At 37.5% G+C, this 18,281-nt stretch overlaps 1 protein-coding gene across 1 annotated transcript in view; it reads right to left on the reverse strand.

Annotated features, from left to right (window-relative positions):
* Positions 1 to 5,869: 5,869 nt before the first annotated feature.
* MCM6 (minichromosome maintenance complex component 6) overlaps positions 5,870 to 18,281 on the reverse strand; it is a 38,986-nt gene continuing 26,574 nt past the window's right edge. Inside the window, exons 12-17 of the mRNA XM_030326441.1 lie at positions 17,965 to 18,093; positions 16,106 to 16,267; positions 14,297 to 14,432; positions 13,009 to 13,164; positions 11,067 to 11,206; positions 5,870 to 6,367 (exon numbers count right to left, since the gene is read on the reverse strand). Coding sequence (XP_030182301.1) covers positions 6,251 to 6,367; positions 11,067 to 11,206; positions 13,009 to 13,164; positions 14,297 to 14,432; positions 16,106 to 16,267; positions 17,965 to 18,093 — 840 coding nt within the window. The 3' untranslated portion in view covers positions 5,870 to 6,250. The remainder of the gene's footprint in view (positions 6,368 to 11,066; positions 11,207 to 13,008; positions 13,165 to 14,296; positions 14,433 to 16,105; positions 16,268 to 17,964; positions 18,094 to 18,281) is intronic.

Here is an 18,281-nt window from a genome sequence, read left to right on the forward strand (position 1 = left end):
TTTCAAGGACCTGTTAGGAAGTACATGGAATCGTTACTTTATAACAACAGCCAGGTTGTAAAATGCTAATTGATTATTAACAGTTAATATTTAACTGCGTTATCTGTGATAATGAAATCAGTACATGGCTTACCAGTGTAATATCAAAAATTTAAAGACCATAAGAGATAACACAAAGACCTCAAACATTTCGCACAATTTAAGCAGATGAACCTGGAAAGTGTCTGAAGGAAAAAGTTCTCCGTGTTTTTTTTATTAACTACAAATTATTTTAAAATTTGTTTACACACAAAAAACTCATTTACATAACAGAACAAAGATTGCATCCCTTGCCAAACCTTTTTCCCCCTTAAAAATATATAAGTAAATGATGAACACATTGTGTAAAAGATTCAAATGTAAAAACGTAAAAGACAAACCTGCAAATTCCTCTTCCCCAACTCCCCTCACCTTCCTTGGGTAAGCACTCTAAACACTGTATTTCCTTCCAGTTTTCTTTTTTTATGTAGCTGAATGGTTATGCAGGTTTAAATCTTGTGAAAGTTACTTAATTTCTCTGTGCCTCTGTTTCCTCATTGGTAACAATGATGAGTAGATAAATTGTGAGAATTAAAAGAGATCATTCTTCAGTGTGTTTGGAACAGTGCAACTCAACGAACGCTACATATACACAAATGCCAACATACATAAGTATATAACATTTTAAACATATAATTTAACATATATGGGATTATACCTTATGTATTTTTCCTCAGATTTCTTTTTTCCACTTAACAGTTCTCAGAGTTCTGTCTATATCAGAAAATATAGACCTGCTTCTTTTTAACAGATGCATAGTACTCCCCACAAGGATGTACCCTAATTGAACCTCTCCTATATTGAGTACTGGTTGGTTCTTAATTGTAATGTGTTGTAAATGAATCTTTGTCTACACGTATGACCATTTCTTTAAGACAGAGTCTTGGAAATTAAGTTCCTGACTCAGTGTTATACTACTATTTAGAATTTTGATTGAAACCCAAATAGTTATCCAAAATAGGCTTCATCAAATTTAAATCCTACCTAAAGTTTAGAGGTGTGCCTAAATCTGTGTTTTGCTAATACCTGTCATAAAACTTCACATTTTTGACACTTTGAAAAATGAAAATATTATCTCCTTGTCAATTTTTCATTTTTCTGCTTAAAGGGGGTAGTTAGCTATTCATGTTATATCATATATGTGTGGTTTATTTCTGGGCTATTTTGTTCCATTGATCTATGTGTCTGTTTTTATACCAATGCCATACTATTTTGCTTGCTACAGCTTTATAATATAGTCTGAAATCAGGGAGTGTGAAACCTTGGGCTTTGTTTTTCCCTCAAGATTGCTTTAGCTATTCAGGGCCTTTTGTGGTTGCACACACATTTTAGAATTGTTCGTTCTATTTCTATGGAAAATGCCATTGGAATTTTGATAGGGATTACATTAAATCCATAGATTGCTTTGGGTAGTATGGACATTTTAACAATGTTAATTCTTCCAATTCATGAGCGTGGAATATCTTCCCATTTATTTGTATCTTCTTCAATTTACTTCATCAGTGTCTTATGGTTGTCAGTGTACACATCCCTGATTATATTTATTCCCTAGGTATTTTAATCTAGGTATTGCATTTGATACAATTGTAAGTAGATTGTTTTCTTAATTTCTCTTTCTGATAGCTCATTATTAGTGTATAGAAATGCAACACATTTTTGTATATTGATTTTGTATCCTGCAAGTTTGCTGCATTTGTGGATTCCTTCCAACAGTTTTTTGGAGTCTTTAGTTTTCTATATATGATATATCATCTGCAAATAGTGACAGTTTTATACTTTTCTTTCTGATTTGGATGCCTTTTGTTTCTTTTTCTTGACTAATTGCTCTGGCCAAAGCTTCTAATACTGTTATTGAATAAAAATGGTGAAAGTATACATTCTTGTCTTGTTGCTGACATTAGAGGAAAAGCTTCCAGCTTCTCACCATTTGAGTATGATGTTATCTGTGGGCTTGCTGTATGTGGTCTCTATTTGTTGAGGTATGTTCCCTTTGTACCCACTTTTGTTGGGTTTTAGTCAAATGGATGTTGAATTTTGTCAAATGTTTTTTTTTTTCTACATCTACTGAGGTGATCATATGGTTTTTGTCCTTCATTTTGTTAATGTGGTATATCACATTGATTTGCAGATGTTGAACTATCCTTGCATCCCTGGAACAAATCCCAGTTGATCATGGTGTATGATCCTTTTAATGTATTGTTGAATTTGGTATACTAATATTAAAGATTTTCATATCAATGTTCATAAGAGACATTGGCCTATAATTTTTTCTTTTAGTGACTTTGTCTGATATTGGTATTAGGTTAATGCTGGCCTTATAAAACAAGTTTATAAGTGTTCCCTCCTCTTCTATTTTTTGGAAGAATTGGAGGGTTGGTATTAATCTTCTTTAAATGGTTGGTAGAATTCATCCTTGAAGCCATTTAATCCTGGACTTTTGTTTGTTGGGAGGTTTTTGATTATTGATTCAGATCCCTTACTAGTAATTGGTCTGTTCAGACTTTTTCTTTATGACTCAGTCTTGGTAAGTTGTATATTTCTAGGAATTTATTTCTTCTAGGTTGTTCTACTTGTGTACAATTGCTCATAGTAGTCTCTTATGATGCTTTGTATTTCTGTGGTATCTGTGGTAACGTCACCTCTTTCCTTTGGATTTGAAGTCCTCTTTTTTTCTTGGTGAGTCTAGTTAAAGGTTTGTCATTTTTTTCTCTTTTCAAAAAACCAGCTGTTTCTTTGAGCTTTTTTTCTATTGTCATTTTAGTCTTTATTTTATGTCCTCTGTTATTTTCTTCCTTCTACTAACCTTTGTTCTTTTCTAGTTCTTTGAGATGTAAAGTTAGGTTTTCCTTTTTTTGTTTTTTGAGAGAGCACGTGTGAGCAGCAAGGGAGAAAGAATCCCAAGCAGGCTCCACACTGTCAGCGTGGAGCCCTATGTGAAGCTCAAACTCACTAACCGTGAGATCACGACTTGGGCCCAAATCAAGAGTCAGACACTTAAACTATTGAGCCACCCAGGCGCCCCTAAAGTTAGCTTGTTTTTCCTGAGATGTTTGTTTCTTAATGTAGCTATTTATCCCTTTAAAGTTCCCTCTTCGGGAGCACCTGGCTGGCTCAACTGGAAGTACGGGCCACTTTTGATTTCGGGGTCATGAGTTCAAGCCCCACATTGGGTGTAGAGATTACTTATATAAATAAAACTTAAAAAGTTCCCTCCAAGAACTGCTTTTGCTGGGGTGCTTGGGTGGCTCAGTTGATTAAGCACTGGACCCCTGTTTTTGGCTCAGGTCATGATCTCACAGTTCATGAGTTCAAGTTCCACGTAGGGGTCTGAACTGACAGTGTGGAGCCTGCTTGGGATCTGTCTCCCTCTCTCTGCCCCTCTCCTGCTCACGCTCTTGTTCAAAAATAAACATTAAAAAAAAAAAAACTGCTTTTGCTGCATCCCATAAATTTTTGTATGTTGTATTCCCGTTTTCATTTGTCTCAAGATACTTTAGAATTTATTTCTTCTCTGAAACTAGTTGTTTGGTAGCAATCTCCATATACTTGTTGATTTCCCAGTTCTCTTTTGTAACTGATTTCTAGTTTCACACCATATTATGGTCGGAAAAGATACTTATTTCAATCTCAAATTTATTAAGACTTATTTTGTGGTGTAACATGTGATCTACCCTGGAGAATGTTCCCTGTGTGCTTAAGAATGTGTTCTGTTACTTTTAGATAGAATGTCCTGTCCTGTATATGCTTGGTAAGTCCATTTGGTCTAATGTTATAGTCAATGCTTCCTGGGGTGCCTGGGTGGCTCAGTTTGCAAAGCATCAGACTCTTAATTTTGGCTCAGGACATGATCTCACGATTTGTGAGATTGAGCCCTGCATTGGGCTCTGTGTTGATAGAGCAGAGACCTGCTTGGGATTCTCTGCCCTTCCCCTGCTCATATCCTCTCTCTCAAAATAAATATACTTAAAAATATCGTAAAGTCATTGTTTCCTTATTGATATTTTGTCTGGATTATCTATTCATTGATCACAATAGGTACTGAAGTCTCCTACTATTATTGTACTTCTATTTCTCCCTGTAGGGATGTTAATACTGTCTTTATATATTTAGGTATTCCTATAGCTGTATTTGCACATTTTCTTCTCCATGTGTCCTATAGATATTTCCATTTCAAACATACAGGTTTAGTTTTGTTTGTATATCCTACAATATAGTTGTACCACAACTTATGTAGTCATTTCCTTATTGATGGACATCTTGGAATTTTGTGGAAAACACATTAAGTTTATAGATAAGCTAACAAATGCCAACATTCAAGTCTTCCCATTCAGAAACATGTTACATCTATCCACTTACTAAACACTTCTCTAATTTTCTTCATAAGGATCTTATACATGCTCCATCATCCATTAGCCACTTCATCACCTCCCTGACAAATAACATGTAGAAGAAAAGGGCATGTGGAATGTGTGGAAATATAAACACACTTATTCAGATATGCAAAAACTTAGGACTTCATTTGCAGTAAGGCCCTCCCTCACCTTGCTCTGGAGCCCCTACTCAAATGGCAAAATTGGGAAGAGGAGAGCAGATTAACCAAAAAAGAACTCCTCTTTCCTAGGCTTCGAATTTCCCTTTGGGTAAATATTGATAAAATTAAAGTTCAAATTCCTGTCAGGCTATTTCTTTCAGGTCCTCTCCATCCCATTTTATCATGTTGGGAGTCAGTGCAGAGGGGCTTGCTGTCTCCTGGGTTTTCACTAGAATATTCTTCCTATCGCCTATTACTGAATGTCCTATTTGTGCCTTACACTAGCATCTCCTAACTGCCTCAACAGGGAGTTTGAGATCCTGTACCCTGAGGTTTCCTCTTCCCAATAGCTTCACCTACCCTCATTAATTAGAAACATACTTTTGACAGAGGGATTTACAGTCTGCATCTAATTATGCAACTTCTTCACTTAATCTTAGCCAAAAGGCCGAGAAGTGATAACTGTGCACTTCTTTATTCATTTCCAGTCCTCTTCACCCTGTTGTTTTCAAGCCATTGGACAATGAAGTTATTATTAATGAACTCACATACAAAATACAAACATTCCCTGACCCTAAAGGCCCCCAAATGCCCAACTGTTGTTAAAAGGTACAGCAGAAACTGCTACATCATGAACATACTGATGATGAAGATGTTTATAAAGTTTATTGTGCTATCTTAAAAAACAAAATTGGGATTAATCTTGGAAGGTAATTTCCAAAGCCCCTTAGCCTTTATATGAATTCTAATAAGGACTCCTCATAGGAACCTAATCCTAGAGTCTTATAATGCCACACACTTCCACCCACCTGCCCCACAGTAAGCAAACTGGGAACAAGACTCATGTTAACAAGCATAGCTGCGCCCCCATAAATCAAGTTTGAACTGTGTGGGTACATTTATACGTGGATTTTTCCAATAAATATATTGGAAAAATTTCCAGAGATCTGCAAGAAATTTCAAAAAACTTGTAGACAAATCTTGTAGTCTAGAAATACTGAAAAGATTAAGAAAAAGGTATTAAGAATACAGTATATAATACATATAACATACAAAATATGTGTTAATCAACTGTATATTATCAGTAAGGCTTCCAGTCAATAGTAGGCAATGTTAGTGTTTAAGTTGTGGGGAAGCCAAAAGTTATATACAGATTTTTGACTGCATGGGGGAACTGGTGCCCCCAACCTCCATGTTGTTCAAGGGTCGAATGCAGATGAAAGCAATAATTAGAGTAGGGTGGAAATAAAAATGGACAACTGCAGAACACATTATTTTATTTTGACAAAGAAAAGCAGTAGTTGGCAATTGTAAAAAGTTACCTCTCCAGTAAGATACTATATACCATAAAAATAACAGACCTTTTTCTATACATGAAAACAAGTCCTCAGTTACAGAAAGCACACATCATTGGGTTCCAACTTCATTTAGACAAGCACGCTAAACAATGTGCTAAAGCTTGTGTTAATATAAAAGCATATTACAGGAACATGACCATACAGGACCACCAACTAGGTTCTTATTCCTCAAAATAAATCTTCCTGAAGCCTTGTTCCCAGAAACATTTCTCTTGCTAGTAGAGCTACATCCAGACTCTAGGCCGGAAGGTAGGGGCCAGTTTTTCTGGTTACTTTCAATATCTTAATCTTCAAGCAAGTAATTAGGGTTAACTACTAAGTAGGGATCCTCTTCATAGCTCTCACTTCCTTCTGTAGAGCCTTTCAGTCCAGCTTGGGTGAGCTCAATCAGAACATGATCCTGTGAAACACAAAGATTTATCCTGAGGTCTCCAGCAGTAGTGTAAAAATACCCCATCCACATAATTTGACCCTTCTGAGTATTTGCAACTAGCATTTTCTTCCATTTCTCCTTCATAAACTCTCAGAGAAAGGACTATACCTTAAAATCTTTACCAAGTTTTGCTACACCCCTTTCCCATTAGGATACAGATCTTTTATAACATAAAAATCTTTTGAAAAATTACAAAATACATAGGCAAGCTCAACATTGTGATTTTAGTAAGGTTTCCTGGCATACTACATCTTGTAAATATGATTTCAAAAAAGACAAAATACATGAATTTTAAGGTTATGCAATTGTGTAAAATCCTGATAAATATGGTTATCATTCTGTTTATCACTCTGATAAGTGTTCTAATTTCATTTAGTATAAATTTTTAGTTACTAGCCACTAACTCTTTCATATACCACCCATTCATAATTCAGTTAGAGGTATAATCTAATTAACATGGAAAAATTTTCACTCTGAGCTAATAAAAAAAAGTAGAACATGCCACATAGCTTAAATGTACCTGTAAGTTAATCTAAAATACCCACAAATGAGAGGAACTCCTAGCCAAGCCCATATAGAACTCAGGAAATAGTATTCGATCTTAAGAAGGTAGAAATGTCCTATAGTATGAGCACTACTGCCATCAAGAGGGACTGGACACTTTTAAGATCTCACTTTATGTACTAACAAGCCCTTACAGGAAGAACACTTGATCAGCACAGTGTAATTTCTCTAGTCTTTTGTAAATGAGCTAGCTAGCTCAGGTGATGTCAAACTTAAAAAGGTAGCTCCAGTTTAGATCAGCTAATTTTACCAAATGTCCCAAAGCAGACTTGTGGTGTGGGTCAATTTATCTTACACTGATCCCAGAAGGCATTAGGAAGGGAAGGGCTGGCCTGGTGCAAACACACTGCCCAGCACTAGAAAGACAAGTGAATGTTTACCACCCCAATTCAGATTTTCATAGATATTATACCACCTAATCATACACTCATCTACTCACACAAGTAAAGGGTTTTTCAGATGATACAATCCTGATAATGTGACACTCATAATATTTATAGAGTGAACACTGTAAAGTGAGCTACAGGGCAATTGAATCTGCCACTTAAACATAAAAATTCAATCACTCATCAAATATTTGATCTATGTGCCAGGCACCACTACAGGTCTTGGAGGTAGAATGATCAATAAAACAAAGTCCCTGGCCTCCTGGTGCTTGCACTCTAGTAAGTCAAACTGAAAACCTAGTGCCAGGCAATGATAAGCACTATGAAGTAACACAAAGCAGGATTAGGGAGTGATAGCAAGAAGGAGGCTCTTATTATTTTTTTTAAATGTTTATTTATTTTATTTTATTTATTTATTTTTTTTAACGTTTTATTTATTTTTGGGACAGAGAGAGACAGAGCATGAACGGGGGAGGGGCAGAGAGAGAGGGAGACACAGAATCGGAAACAGGCTCCAGGCTCTGAGCCATCAGCCCAGAGCCCGACGCGGGGCTCGAACTCACGGACCGCGAGATCGTGACCTGGCTGAAGTCGGACGCTTAACCGACTGCGCCACCCAGGCGCCCCAAATGTTTATTTATTTTAGAAGGAGTGGAGGGGGACAGGAGGGAGAGAGAGGGAGAAAGAAGATCTGAAGTGCTGATAGTGCAGAGCCTGATGTGAAGCTCGAACCCATGAACTGTGAGATCATGACCTGAGCTGAAGTCGGATACTTAACTGACTGAGCCACCCAGGTGCTCCAGGAGGCTCTTATTTTGACAGGATAGGCAAGAACCACCTCTTTGAGAAGGTAACATTTGAGCAGACACCAGAATGAAAGAGGGAACCTAGGTAAAGAGACAAAGGACAAGTGCGAAGGTCCTCATATTTGGTGTGTCTCTGGAATAGTGACAAGGCCAGTATCACTGAGTAGCAACATGAATAGAGTCCTATGCAAGAAGGTGAAGAGGTATACACCTAAGGAGGGGTTTGGTTGTAGAGGTTCTGCAGGCCATGTTATGGAGACTGGATTTTATTGTAAATGTGAAGGAAGAACTGGAAGGTAGGGCATGAAAACGTTTTGATTTGTTAAAAGATCTGTCTGGCTGCTGGACAGAGAGCTAGTGCAAAGGGGGACAGTTAGGAGGCTCCTGTGAAAGTTCAGGCATAGTAGCTTGAGTAAATGTAAAGGCGGTGAGAATAGAACACAGAATATATACACTGAAGGCAGGGCTCACAGGATTTGCTGCTTAAAGGAGAGGCTATGAGGGAAAACTGGCATCGTGGATGATTCTAACGTGTTTGGCTTAGAACAACTGAGTAAATGGGAACACTGGGGGGGTGGGGGACAGAACTGTTTTGCACACATTAAGCATGAGATGCCTATAGTTCACAAGTAGGCAGCTGGTTACCGACATCTGGAGTTTAGAGGAGAGGTGACAGCTGAATCTGGGAGACATCAGTGGATGGATTTAAATTCATAGAACCAAATGAGATCACTTAGGTAATCAATGTAAATACAAAAGAGGTCTGAGGATTGAGTACAGCACTCCATTTAAAAAGTGACAAGACTCAGGAAAAGAGACTAAGAGGAAATAACCAAAGAGATAGGAGAAGACCCAAGAAAATATGGTGACTCAGAAGGAGCAATCAACAGTGACAGACCAATAGGCCAAATATAGAGAATGACCAACTGATGTGAGTAGGGAGGAGGCATGCCTGTAATGATCCTGTTAGAGACTGGAAGAAGTCATAGCACTGGGCAGTGCCACTGCGAGGTAGGTAGGATCAGTAAAGAAGAATCCACTTGATGGGAATGCAAGCTGGTGCAGCCACTCTGGAAAACAGTATGTAGGTTCCTCAAAAAACTAAAAATAGAACTACCCTATGACTCAGCAAATGCACTACTAGGTATTTGTCCACGGGATACAGGTGTGCTGTTTTGAAGGGACACATGCACCCCCATGTTTATAGCAGCACTATCAACAATAGCCAAAGCATGGAAAGAGCCCAAATGTCCATTGATGGATGAATGGATAAAGAAGATGTATATACATACAATGGAGTATTACTCGGCAATCGAAAAGAATGAAATCTTGTCATTTACAACAGATGAACGTAAGGGAAGGGAAAGAAAAATAATATAAAAACAGGGAGGGGGACAAAATGACTCACAAATATGGAGAACAAACAGGGTTACTGGAGGGGTTGTGGGAGTGGGGGATGGGCTAAATGGGTAAGGAGCGTTAAGGAATCTACTCCTGAAATCATTGTTGTATTATATGCTAACTAATTTGGTGTAAATAAATAAACAAAACCAAATAAATTTTTGGTCTCTATCCCAGACCTACTAAATTACAAATTCTGGGAGTGGTTCCCGTGATCTGCGTTTTAGTAAGTTTTTCAGATGATTCTGGTGCATGCTAAAATTGAGAACCATTGGATTAAACTGAGTTACTCAAGTGAAACCTCCATTTTATTCATTTCCTCAAAATGGCCTCCCTCAGGGCTGTATGTTCCAGGCCCCTTGGAGGTTTATGTATGCCCTGCCCAGAATGCAGTAAAGCTTGTTCTTATCTTTCCTATAATGGCTAGATAACTAGTAGAGGTAACATAGTTTCTTCCCCTCCCTCTCCTGTGGCACACAGATGGGGCAACGAGTGTGTTAAATGTTAAACCCTTTGACCTCATCACAGTGACCTCTGCATATCCCCGCACCTCCTTGCTTTATAAAATCTGTGGATTAAGTTCTGGACTTTACAAAAGGTATCTGCTTAGCACCTGGATCATCGTCCACGTGACTCCCCTTGTCATTAAGTTACCCTGAATAAAACTGTGTATATGGTAAAAAAAAAAAAAAAAAAAAAAAAAAGGAAAAGAAAAGAAAAAAGAAGAGTCCACTTGAGATTAGTGGCATGAATTTCAAGTAGGACATGGCACGTGGTTGTATGCCTTTCTCCAGATACTTTTAACTGCTTGGATATGGCACAGTAAAAAGATTTAGATTTAACCAAGGCTGGGGTTTTGCCAGTCAAGTAGAACAGAGAAATTATAGTTTAAAGTGTGAGAAAATAGTGATCATTGGGACAGACCATAGACTGTAAGCTGGGTGATGGGGGAGGTGAGGATGTGGGGAAGAGGAAATATAGAAAACAGGCAATAGAGGTCAGAATGCTTGCAGGTTTATGGTAAAGGGAGTGGAGTGGAAAACAAAGATTAAAAATAGTTTGATAGTAAGACCCTAACCCTACCTTCCCAGATTTAACTTAGGTTCTGCTGGTTCCAGCAGAGGAAGTAAGCCAATTAACTGCTGTAAATTCTCTCTTTTTTACAACTCATAATTCTTTTTTTCCTTTCAATGTTTTTTTTATTTTTGAGAGAGAGAGACAGACCACGAGCAGGGGAGGGCCAGAGAGAAAGGGAGACACAGAATCTGAAGCAGGCTCCAGGCTCTGAGCTGTCAGCACAGAGCCCTACGCAGGGCTCGAACCCATGAATTGCAGTATCATGACCTGAGCCTAAGTCAGGCACTTAACCAACTAAGCCACCCTGGCCCCCCACAACTCATAATTTTAACTAGATCCCAATGATTCAAAATAAATGAACATCTATGAACCTGCAGGTATGAAGCATGGACTCCCTCCCTCATTAATAAGCAAGAGTAGCTATGTACGTACATAGTGGGTGAGTCGATGGATGACTTTCTCTATAATTCTCTTTTTATTTATAAGTTCCTCTTCAGAATCTATTTCTGATTCGATTTCCTTCAAATACCAGTTAACAAGCTCACTCCTCTTTAATGCAGACTCATCCTCTTCTGCAACAAAAAATACATTTCAAAAGGATTAAATTTTCCTTCTAGCAAATTGTATTGCCAATCCTTGGGGTTTGCATACACAAGATAATGTACAGATTAGATAACCATCAACCTGTCAGAAAGAATACCTGCTAAAATAAGGTTTGCAATGTTCCAGTGTAAGCCTGAAATAACCTGTCATATTACTTGTATTAAAGTATGCCTCATTTTATCCTGAGGAAAAAAATCTAATAAAATAGAGATTATAATATTTCAAAGTATGAAGCTGTTTCCTTCACCTTCTATGAGAATGTTTGTCAATAGTAATTGACAGCATAAATTAGCAACAGCAAGCAAAACTTCTTAAACATAACTTTTCCTCTTTGGAATAAGGAAGATTTTACACAGCTGAACCAAGAAGTGAAATCCAAGGGCATTCACTCAAAATAAAAAATTATCAACTTATTTCAGCAAGGTCTATCTATACTGAATGATTATCTACTTTGTCAGAGTCCAAAGCAGAAGTCCAAATTCACAAGAAAAGATGGAACCTGGATAATAGCGTAACTATCACAGAAGCAAAGTATTAATAAGAGAAAACTCTTAGTCTTGGTTCTAGCTACTGTTAATAAAATGAAAAATGAAAAATAGGAAAATTCTAGCTTTACTGACAATGGCTTTGAAAACTTTTATTATGGGTGTACTGAAACTTCAGTGGTTGGTCTAAATGTTCTCGGTAAGTGACCTTCTTGGCTTAAAGTTGTATTCTCTGTGCTGGACTAGAGAACAGCTGTCCACTTGAAGACTGAGAATTCATTACTACTAGGTGAACAGTATTTTTTTTCTAAGGAAAAGAAGATCTAGCAGAATTTATCTGTGGAATGCATACAGTGCCTGGGCGCTAACCATTATCTTTGCTCCATCAATGGTTTGCCATGTTTAAAATTTGACTACATGAGAAAAAGACAAATGAAATACAATGTGAACACAAGAACATGTGAGCTCCCAAAAGTTTTTATGTGAGAAGAGGGTGGGAGGGCTAAAACCTGTCTGTCATACTGGCCTCTTTACTGCCTTCTCTCCTCCCTCCCACTGGTCTACAACTCCCAAGGGGCAAAAACTACAGGATTCAAATCTTTAGTAAGCTAAGACAGCCTCACTGTTCTCTTCCTTCCACAGACAGGACACTGTGATGAGAGTGTCCAGAAGCCAGCATTTTTGGACTTTTAAATAAGAATTATCTGATTGCTAACCAGCAAATTAAAGTTTAAGTTCAACACCTTGATTTCATCATTTTCTATGCCAACTACAGGCATGGTGGAATAGCATAGTAAAGCAGTTAATTAAGATAGGCAGGATACTAGTGTCCAGATATCACACTTTATATACAGAGAAATGAGGATTTTACTTCATTTTTAGGTATAGAATATGTGCCAATATGGTCTTTTCAGTTCAATTACTTGCCTACAAAAATAAATAACCTAGAGTCATCCATTTGAAGTAAAGCCATTGTTAGGAACAGTGATTTTGCATCTGTAAAAACATTTAAGTGCTTCTTTATATATTATCAGATCCTAACTTCTGATTCTCAAAAATATTAAAATAGGTGAAGGACATTAAAAAATGACCTTTGTCTGACAATGAACTTGTGGGTGAAAGGTCCAGACTGTCAGATATACTGATAGAGTTTCTTTGCCAAAGTGAGCCTCTATAACAATTTATGATCTCTTCCGACAAAACAGTCTTTAGCAGTTAGAAGTGGCTTATACAAATAAAACTTATATGAATGACTAAGCATGTGGCCATACTAGGTAAAGCCTTACCTTCCTCCATCTTTCTGAGGTGAAGCACAATAAGGTTAGAGATTCGGCAGTACTCAGAGAAGCCCAGCCTTAAGGAGGCTTTAGGAACAAAATCTTGGTTTATGTCTTCACTGTGGCCATTGATTCCATTCACAGGAGCAGGGCTGTCAACATGACCTAAGTGAAATATCAACCATCTGAATCTTGTTTTTGTGCCTCCAACACTCCCCCATCAAATGTTTATATAAGTATACTACTTCTATTTTAATACTAACTTCTACACAAGCATATAGTTACACTCAGTATTTAGTCATTTTACAAATAAATTAGAAACAAATTTGTAAATGCTAATAGTGAAAACAGAAACTAATTTGGAAGGAATGGGAAGGATGGCAGTTATGAAGATAAGATTCCCTGATCTAAAAGTTCATTTGCTGCTTCAGATTCGGTGTCTCCCTCTCTCTCTGTCTTTCCCCTACTTGCACTCTTTCACTCAAAAATAAACATTGAAAAAAAAAAAAAAAAAACGGGGTTGGGGGGGCACTGGGTGGCTCAGTTGGTTAAGCGTCTGACTACAGCTCAGGTCATGAGCTCGTGGTCCATGAGTTTGAGCCCCGTGCCAGGCTCTGTGCGGACAGCTCAGAGCCTGGAGTCTATTTCGGATTTTGTGTCTCCCTCTCTCTGTGTCCTTCCCCAACTCGTGTTCTCTCTCTCTCTCAAAACTAAATAAACATTAAAAAAAAATTTTTTTAAGTTCATTTGCAATATTATACACAAAATGTGAAAATCTGTTATTTGTCTGTTTTTTGGTTTTTTTAAAGTTTATTTATTTTGAGAGAGAGAGCGAGAGCACAAATGGAGAAACAGACAGGGAGAGAGAAAGAATCCCAAGCAGTCTCTGCACTGTCAGCACAGAGTCTGACGTGGGGCTCAAACTCACAAACCATGAGATCATAACCTGAGCCAAAAATCAAGAGTCGGATGCTTAACTGATGCCCCAGTATTTGTCTGTTTTAATGTAGTCAAGAACATGTTTTTACTTCAAAAGCAAAATAACAATAAATCAGGCCAGGGAATTAAGTTCACTGTCACCATTTTGGTGTATTTTCTTTCAATCTTTCACGCATAGATATTCTATATGAATTATTTAATTGTATTTTACCTTGTAAACAGTTAGTACAATTCAATATCCATTTTTTCCCTTTTGCTATACAGACTTCAAAACCATCAACAAGTGCACTTTTATCATAATATCTCAGAGAACATTTTAGTTCTTAACTCCAGAACAGTAAATGAACAAGTATCTCACCATTGATGCCATCTGGGCCCTCATCTACCTCCATCTGGGCCTCTTCTTCTTGATCTAGGTTGACATCAGGTGTTTCTACACGGATGATTGACTTATTCAGTAACCTGAAAGCTTCCTTCACATGTTTAGGCTGGACCTAAACCAATCAAGATGAAGTAAATCAGAAAGTCAGTCTTCTTGATATACCAAACAGATTCTCTCCTTACCAGATCACAGTGGCATTTTAATTTTTCTCACACTCTCCCTCTCTCACACACACATAAAATACGTGATAACACCATCAGTTCACCAGAATGGCTTAAAAGGACCAACAATATATGGTATTGGAAATAATGTAGAACAACTTTCATTCACTGCTGGTGGGAATATAAATTGATACAACCACTAAAGGAAAACCATTTTGGCAGTCTTTACTGATCTGAACACACGTATAACCTCTGACCCAACAATTCTACTTCTAGTGAACAGAAATGTACACACACATATATGCCATACAGACCAAAAGACATGTATCATAAGAACCCAAACTGGAAACTATCCAAATGCCCATTAACAGAAGAATGGGTGAGTCATTGTGATTTATTGACAGAATATTACACAGCACAAAAATGGAAAAACTAGTATTACATAAAACTCAGATGATATTTTATAGTTTTAATTCTGTACGAAAAAAACAGACACAAGGGGGAACATATTCTAGGACTGCATTTATACAAAGTAATCCTTAGATCTTTAAGGTTATCATTAAACCCTCACTTCTGTGATCAAATAATCTTTGACAAAGATGCCAAGCCCATACGTTGGAGAATGGATAGTATCTTCAACAAATGTTACTGGGCAAACTGGATATCTTTTATGATAAAGAATGAAGTTAGACCCCTGCCTGACATCACATACAAAATTAACTCAAAATAGTTTGAAGACCTAAAACTATAAAACATTATGTAAGAAAACACAGGAAAAAAGCCTCAGGACACTGGATTTGATAATAGTGTCAAAAGCACAGGCAACAAAGGGGTAAACTGACAAATGAAATGATATCCCATTCAAAAACTTCTGAGCATCAAGGGAAACAATCAACAGAGTAAAAAAGGCAATCTACAGAATGGGAGAACTTATCTGCACATTATAAATTTGATAAGGGATTAATATTCAAAACACAGAGAATACCCATGTTCACCACAGCATTAATCACAACAGCCAAGAGGTGGAAGCAACCCAAATGCCCATTGATGGATCAATGGATAAACAAAATGTGGTACACAGCATCCCCCTTATTCTCAGGGATTATGTTCCAAGACCCCAGTGGATGCATAAACCATAGACAGTACTTAATCTTACATATACTGTTTTTCTTATTCATACATACGTCTGATAAAGTTTAATTTATAAATTAGGTACAGTAAGAGCTTAACAATAATTAATAAAATAGAACAGTTATAGCAATGTACTTAATAAAAGTTATGTGAATGTGGTGTCTCTCAAAATAACACTGCATTGTACTCACCCTTCTTTTGATGAGATGATGTAGCTTTAGGCTACTACTGACTTTCTGACAATACTTCAGGAGGATCATCTACCTATTAATGGTAACTCACCTCTATATGTACTCCATAACCTGGGAGATGATTATTTCATTATATTAATCAAACTAAATTCAATAAATACTTCACAGCAACCTTCTTCAAGGGAGAAATCCCAGCACTGCGTATCTTATGAGCACTCAACAGTATATCAAAGATAAAAACATGTTATAAACCAATAAATCAATTTCTCTTTCCTCCCATTATGTTAAAGTGACTTTGATACCTCATCACAGCAGTGCATTCGAGCCATTGCTTCAGAGAGACGGATCATGCTCTCAAGTTGTCGCACTGTAATCCTCCACGAAGACTTGATTACTCCAGACCCATCCCTCTGGCGGAGACGTTTATATTGTTCCACAATGAAGTCCTCTGACTCTTTAGAAATCTGTTTCAGAACATCACTGAAGTCAGGGCTTTTCTACTTGATGGGAGTGGCATTAAATTTAAGTTTAAGAGCCTTCCAGGTAAAGACACTTTGGGGAAGTGAGAGGGTCAAAACTTTGAAGTCAATGACAGTTAATACTGAAATGCCTTTCAAAAGAAACTAAGGAAACCTGTGAATTTCATATACTAATTTTATGAAGAGGAAGAGAACAGGGTTAGTATTTAAGCAAATGCCATTTTTTCTTCTTATTTTTTTTAATGTTTATTTTTGAGAGAGAGAGAGAGAGAGAGAGAGAGAGAGAGAGAGACAGACAGACAGAGTGTGAGCAGGGGAGGGGCAGAGAGAGGGAGACACAGAATCCAAAGCAGGCTCTAGGCTCTGAGCTGTCAGCACAGAGCTCGACATGGGGCTCAAATCCATAAACCGCAAGATCATGACCTTAGTCGAAGTCGGATGCTTAACTGAGCCACCCAGGTGCCCTGCAAATGCCATTTCTAAGATACATAGCAAGCTGAAGCAGTGGAAAAGGATGTAATGTCTTTTAAATGTGTTGAATAATAACAACAAAGTAAGAATACTAAAAGAATACTCAGTTTTTCAGAGTAAGGAACTCAGCCTATTAAAGAAGCATGCCAAGGTCACAGAGGGATGAGTACACAGTCTAGAGAACAAAAGCCTCTTTACACATATGTATCCAATAACCCTTGGTTTTAAATGCCTCATTAAGCTTTTTTAACGACAGTGAAAATCAGTCTCAATATTATGGATAATCAGTGAAGTGACAGATAACTAAATCCTTTGGGTAAAGTCCCAAAAGTTGAGCCAGAAAATAGTGTAAAAATCTCATCCAGAATTAAATTTTTTTCTTTTTGTATTCTACTTTAGGAAAATGTCAAACAAAACAAATTTCGAAATTTACTTTAAAAATGAATGTCCTGGATCTAGTACAGATTCAACTCAATAAACATCAATTACTGTAAAATATTAATCCACATTAATCACAATGACCTAAAGGAATCCAAACTTTTCCTCAAAGAAAGATCCAAGTAGACTACTGACTTAAGCTCATACAATTTTAAGATACTTAGGAATAAGGGGGCACCTGGGTCGCTCAGTAGGTTAAGCACCGACTTCAGCTCAGGTCATGATCTCATAGTTCATGAGTTTGAGCCCCATGTCGGGCCTTGTGCTGACAGCTCAGAGCCTGGAGACTGCTTCGGGAGCCTGTGTCTCTCTCTCTCTCAAAAATAAAATAAAAACATTAAAAAAAAGATTCTTAGGAATAATGGCTGAAATAAAAGTACATCCTATTTGGTTATTCAAAATTCTTCACCCATTAAAAATCCATGCACCGCCCCCCACCCCAACTTTCTAAGTAGGCTCAATGCCCAGCGTGGAGCCCAATGCAGGGCTTGAACTCACAACCTCAGATCAAGACCTGAGCCAAGATCAAGAGTTGGATGCTTAACCGACTGAGCCACCCAGGCGAACCCCCCCCCCCCATCAAAATCCTTTTATTAGCACTCAACAAAAGAAAATTTTTAGAAAATTCCCTCTTCTTAACTCTCTGAAGAAACACTGTTCTCAAAACAAAACCCTCAAAAAGAAAAAACCAAACAAGTATAGGTTAATTTCCATAGAACCCTATTATGCCCTATTAAATGCCATACTCCAGTACAAAAGGACGAGTTAGTTACCTTGGGTTTAAACTGTCTTGCAAAGAGAAGATACCTCCTGATATCATCAAGGGAATAGACACGATCAATTGAATCCTCAATTCTTGAATGCAAGTCTACTATACGTCTGGCAATAGCATAATCTGTAACCTAATTCAAAAGAAGAAAATCACTTTGATCAGTCACAACGATATCCACTTCAGATTATCCCTGGCATTAATAATTTATAGCTAAAAACAAGCTCTAATATGCCACTGAAACATGTATTAACGGGTACCAAGTTTCTGAGCAAAGTTTGGTACAGTTTCATTTCAAATCTAGGAAGTTTAATGCGTACC

This window comes from Lynx canadensis, chromosome C1 (genome assembly GCF_007474595.2).
Source record: "Lynx canadensis isolate LIC74 chromosome C1, mLynCan4.pri.v2, whole genome shotgun sequence".
NCBI lineage: Eukaryota > Metazoa > Chordata > Mammalia > Carnivora > Felidae > Lynx > Lynx canadensis.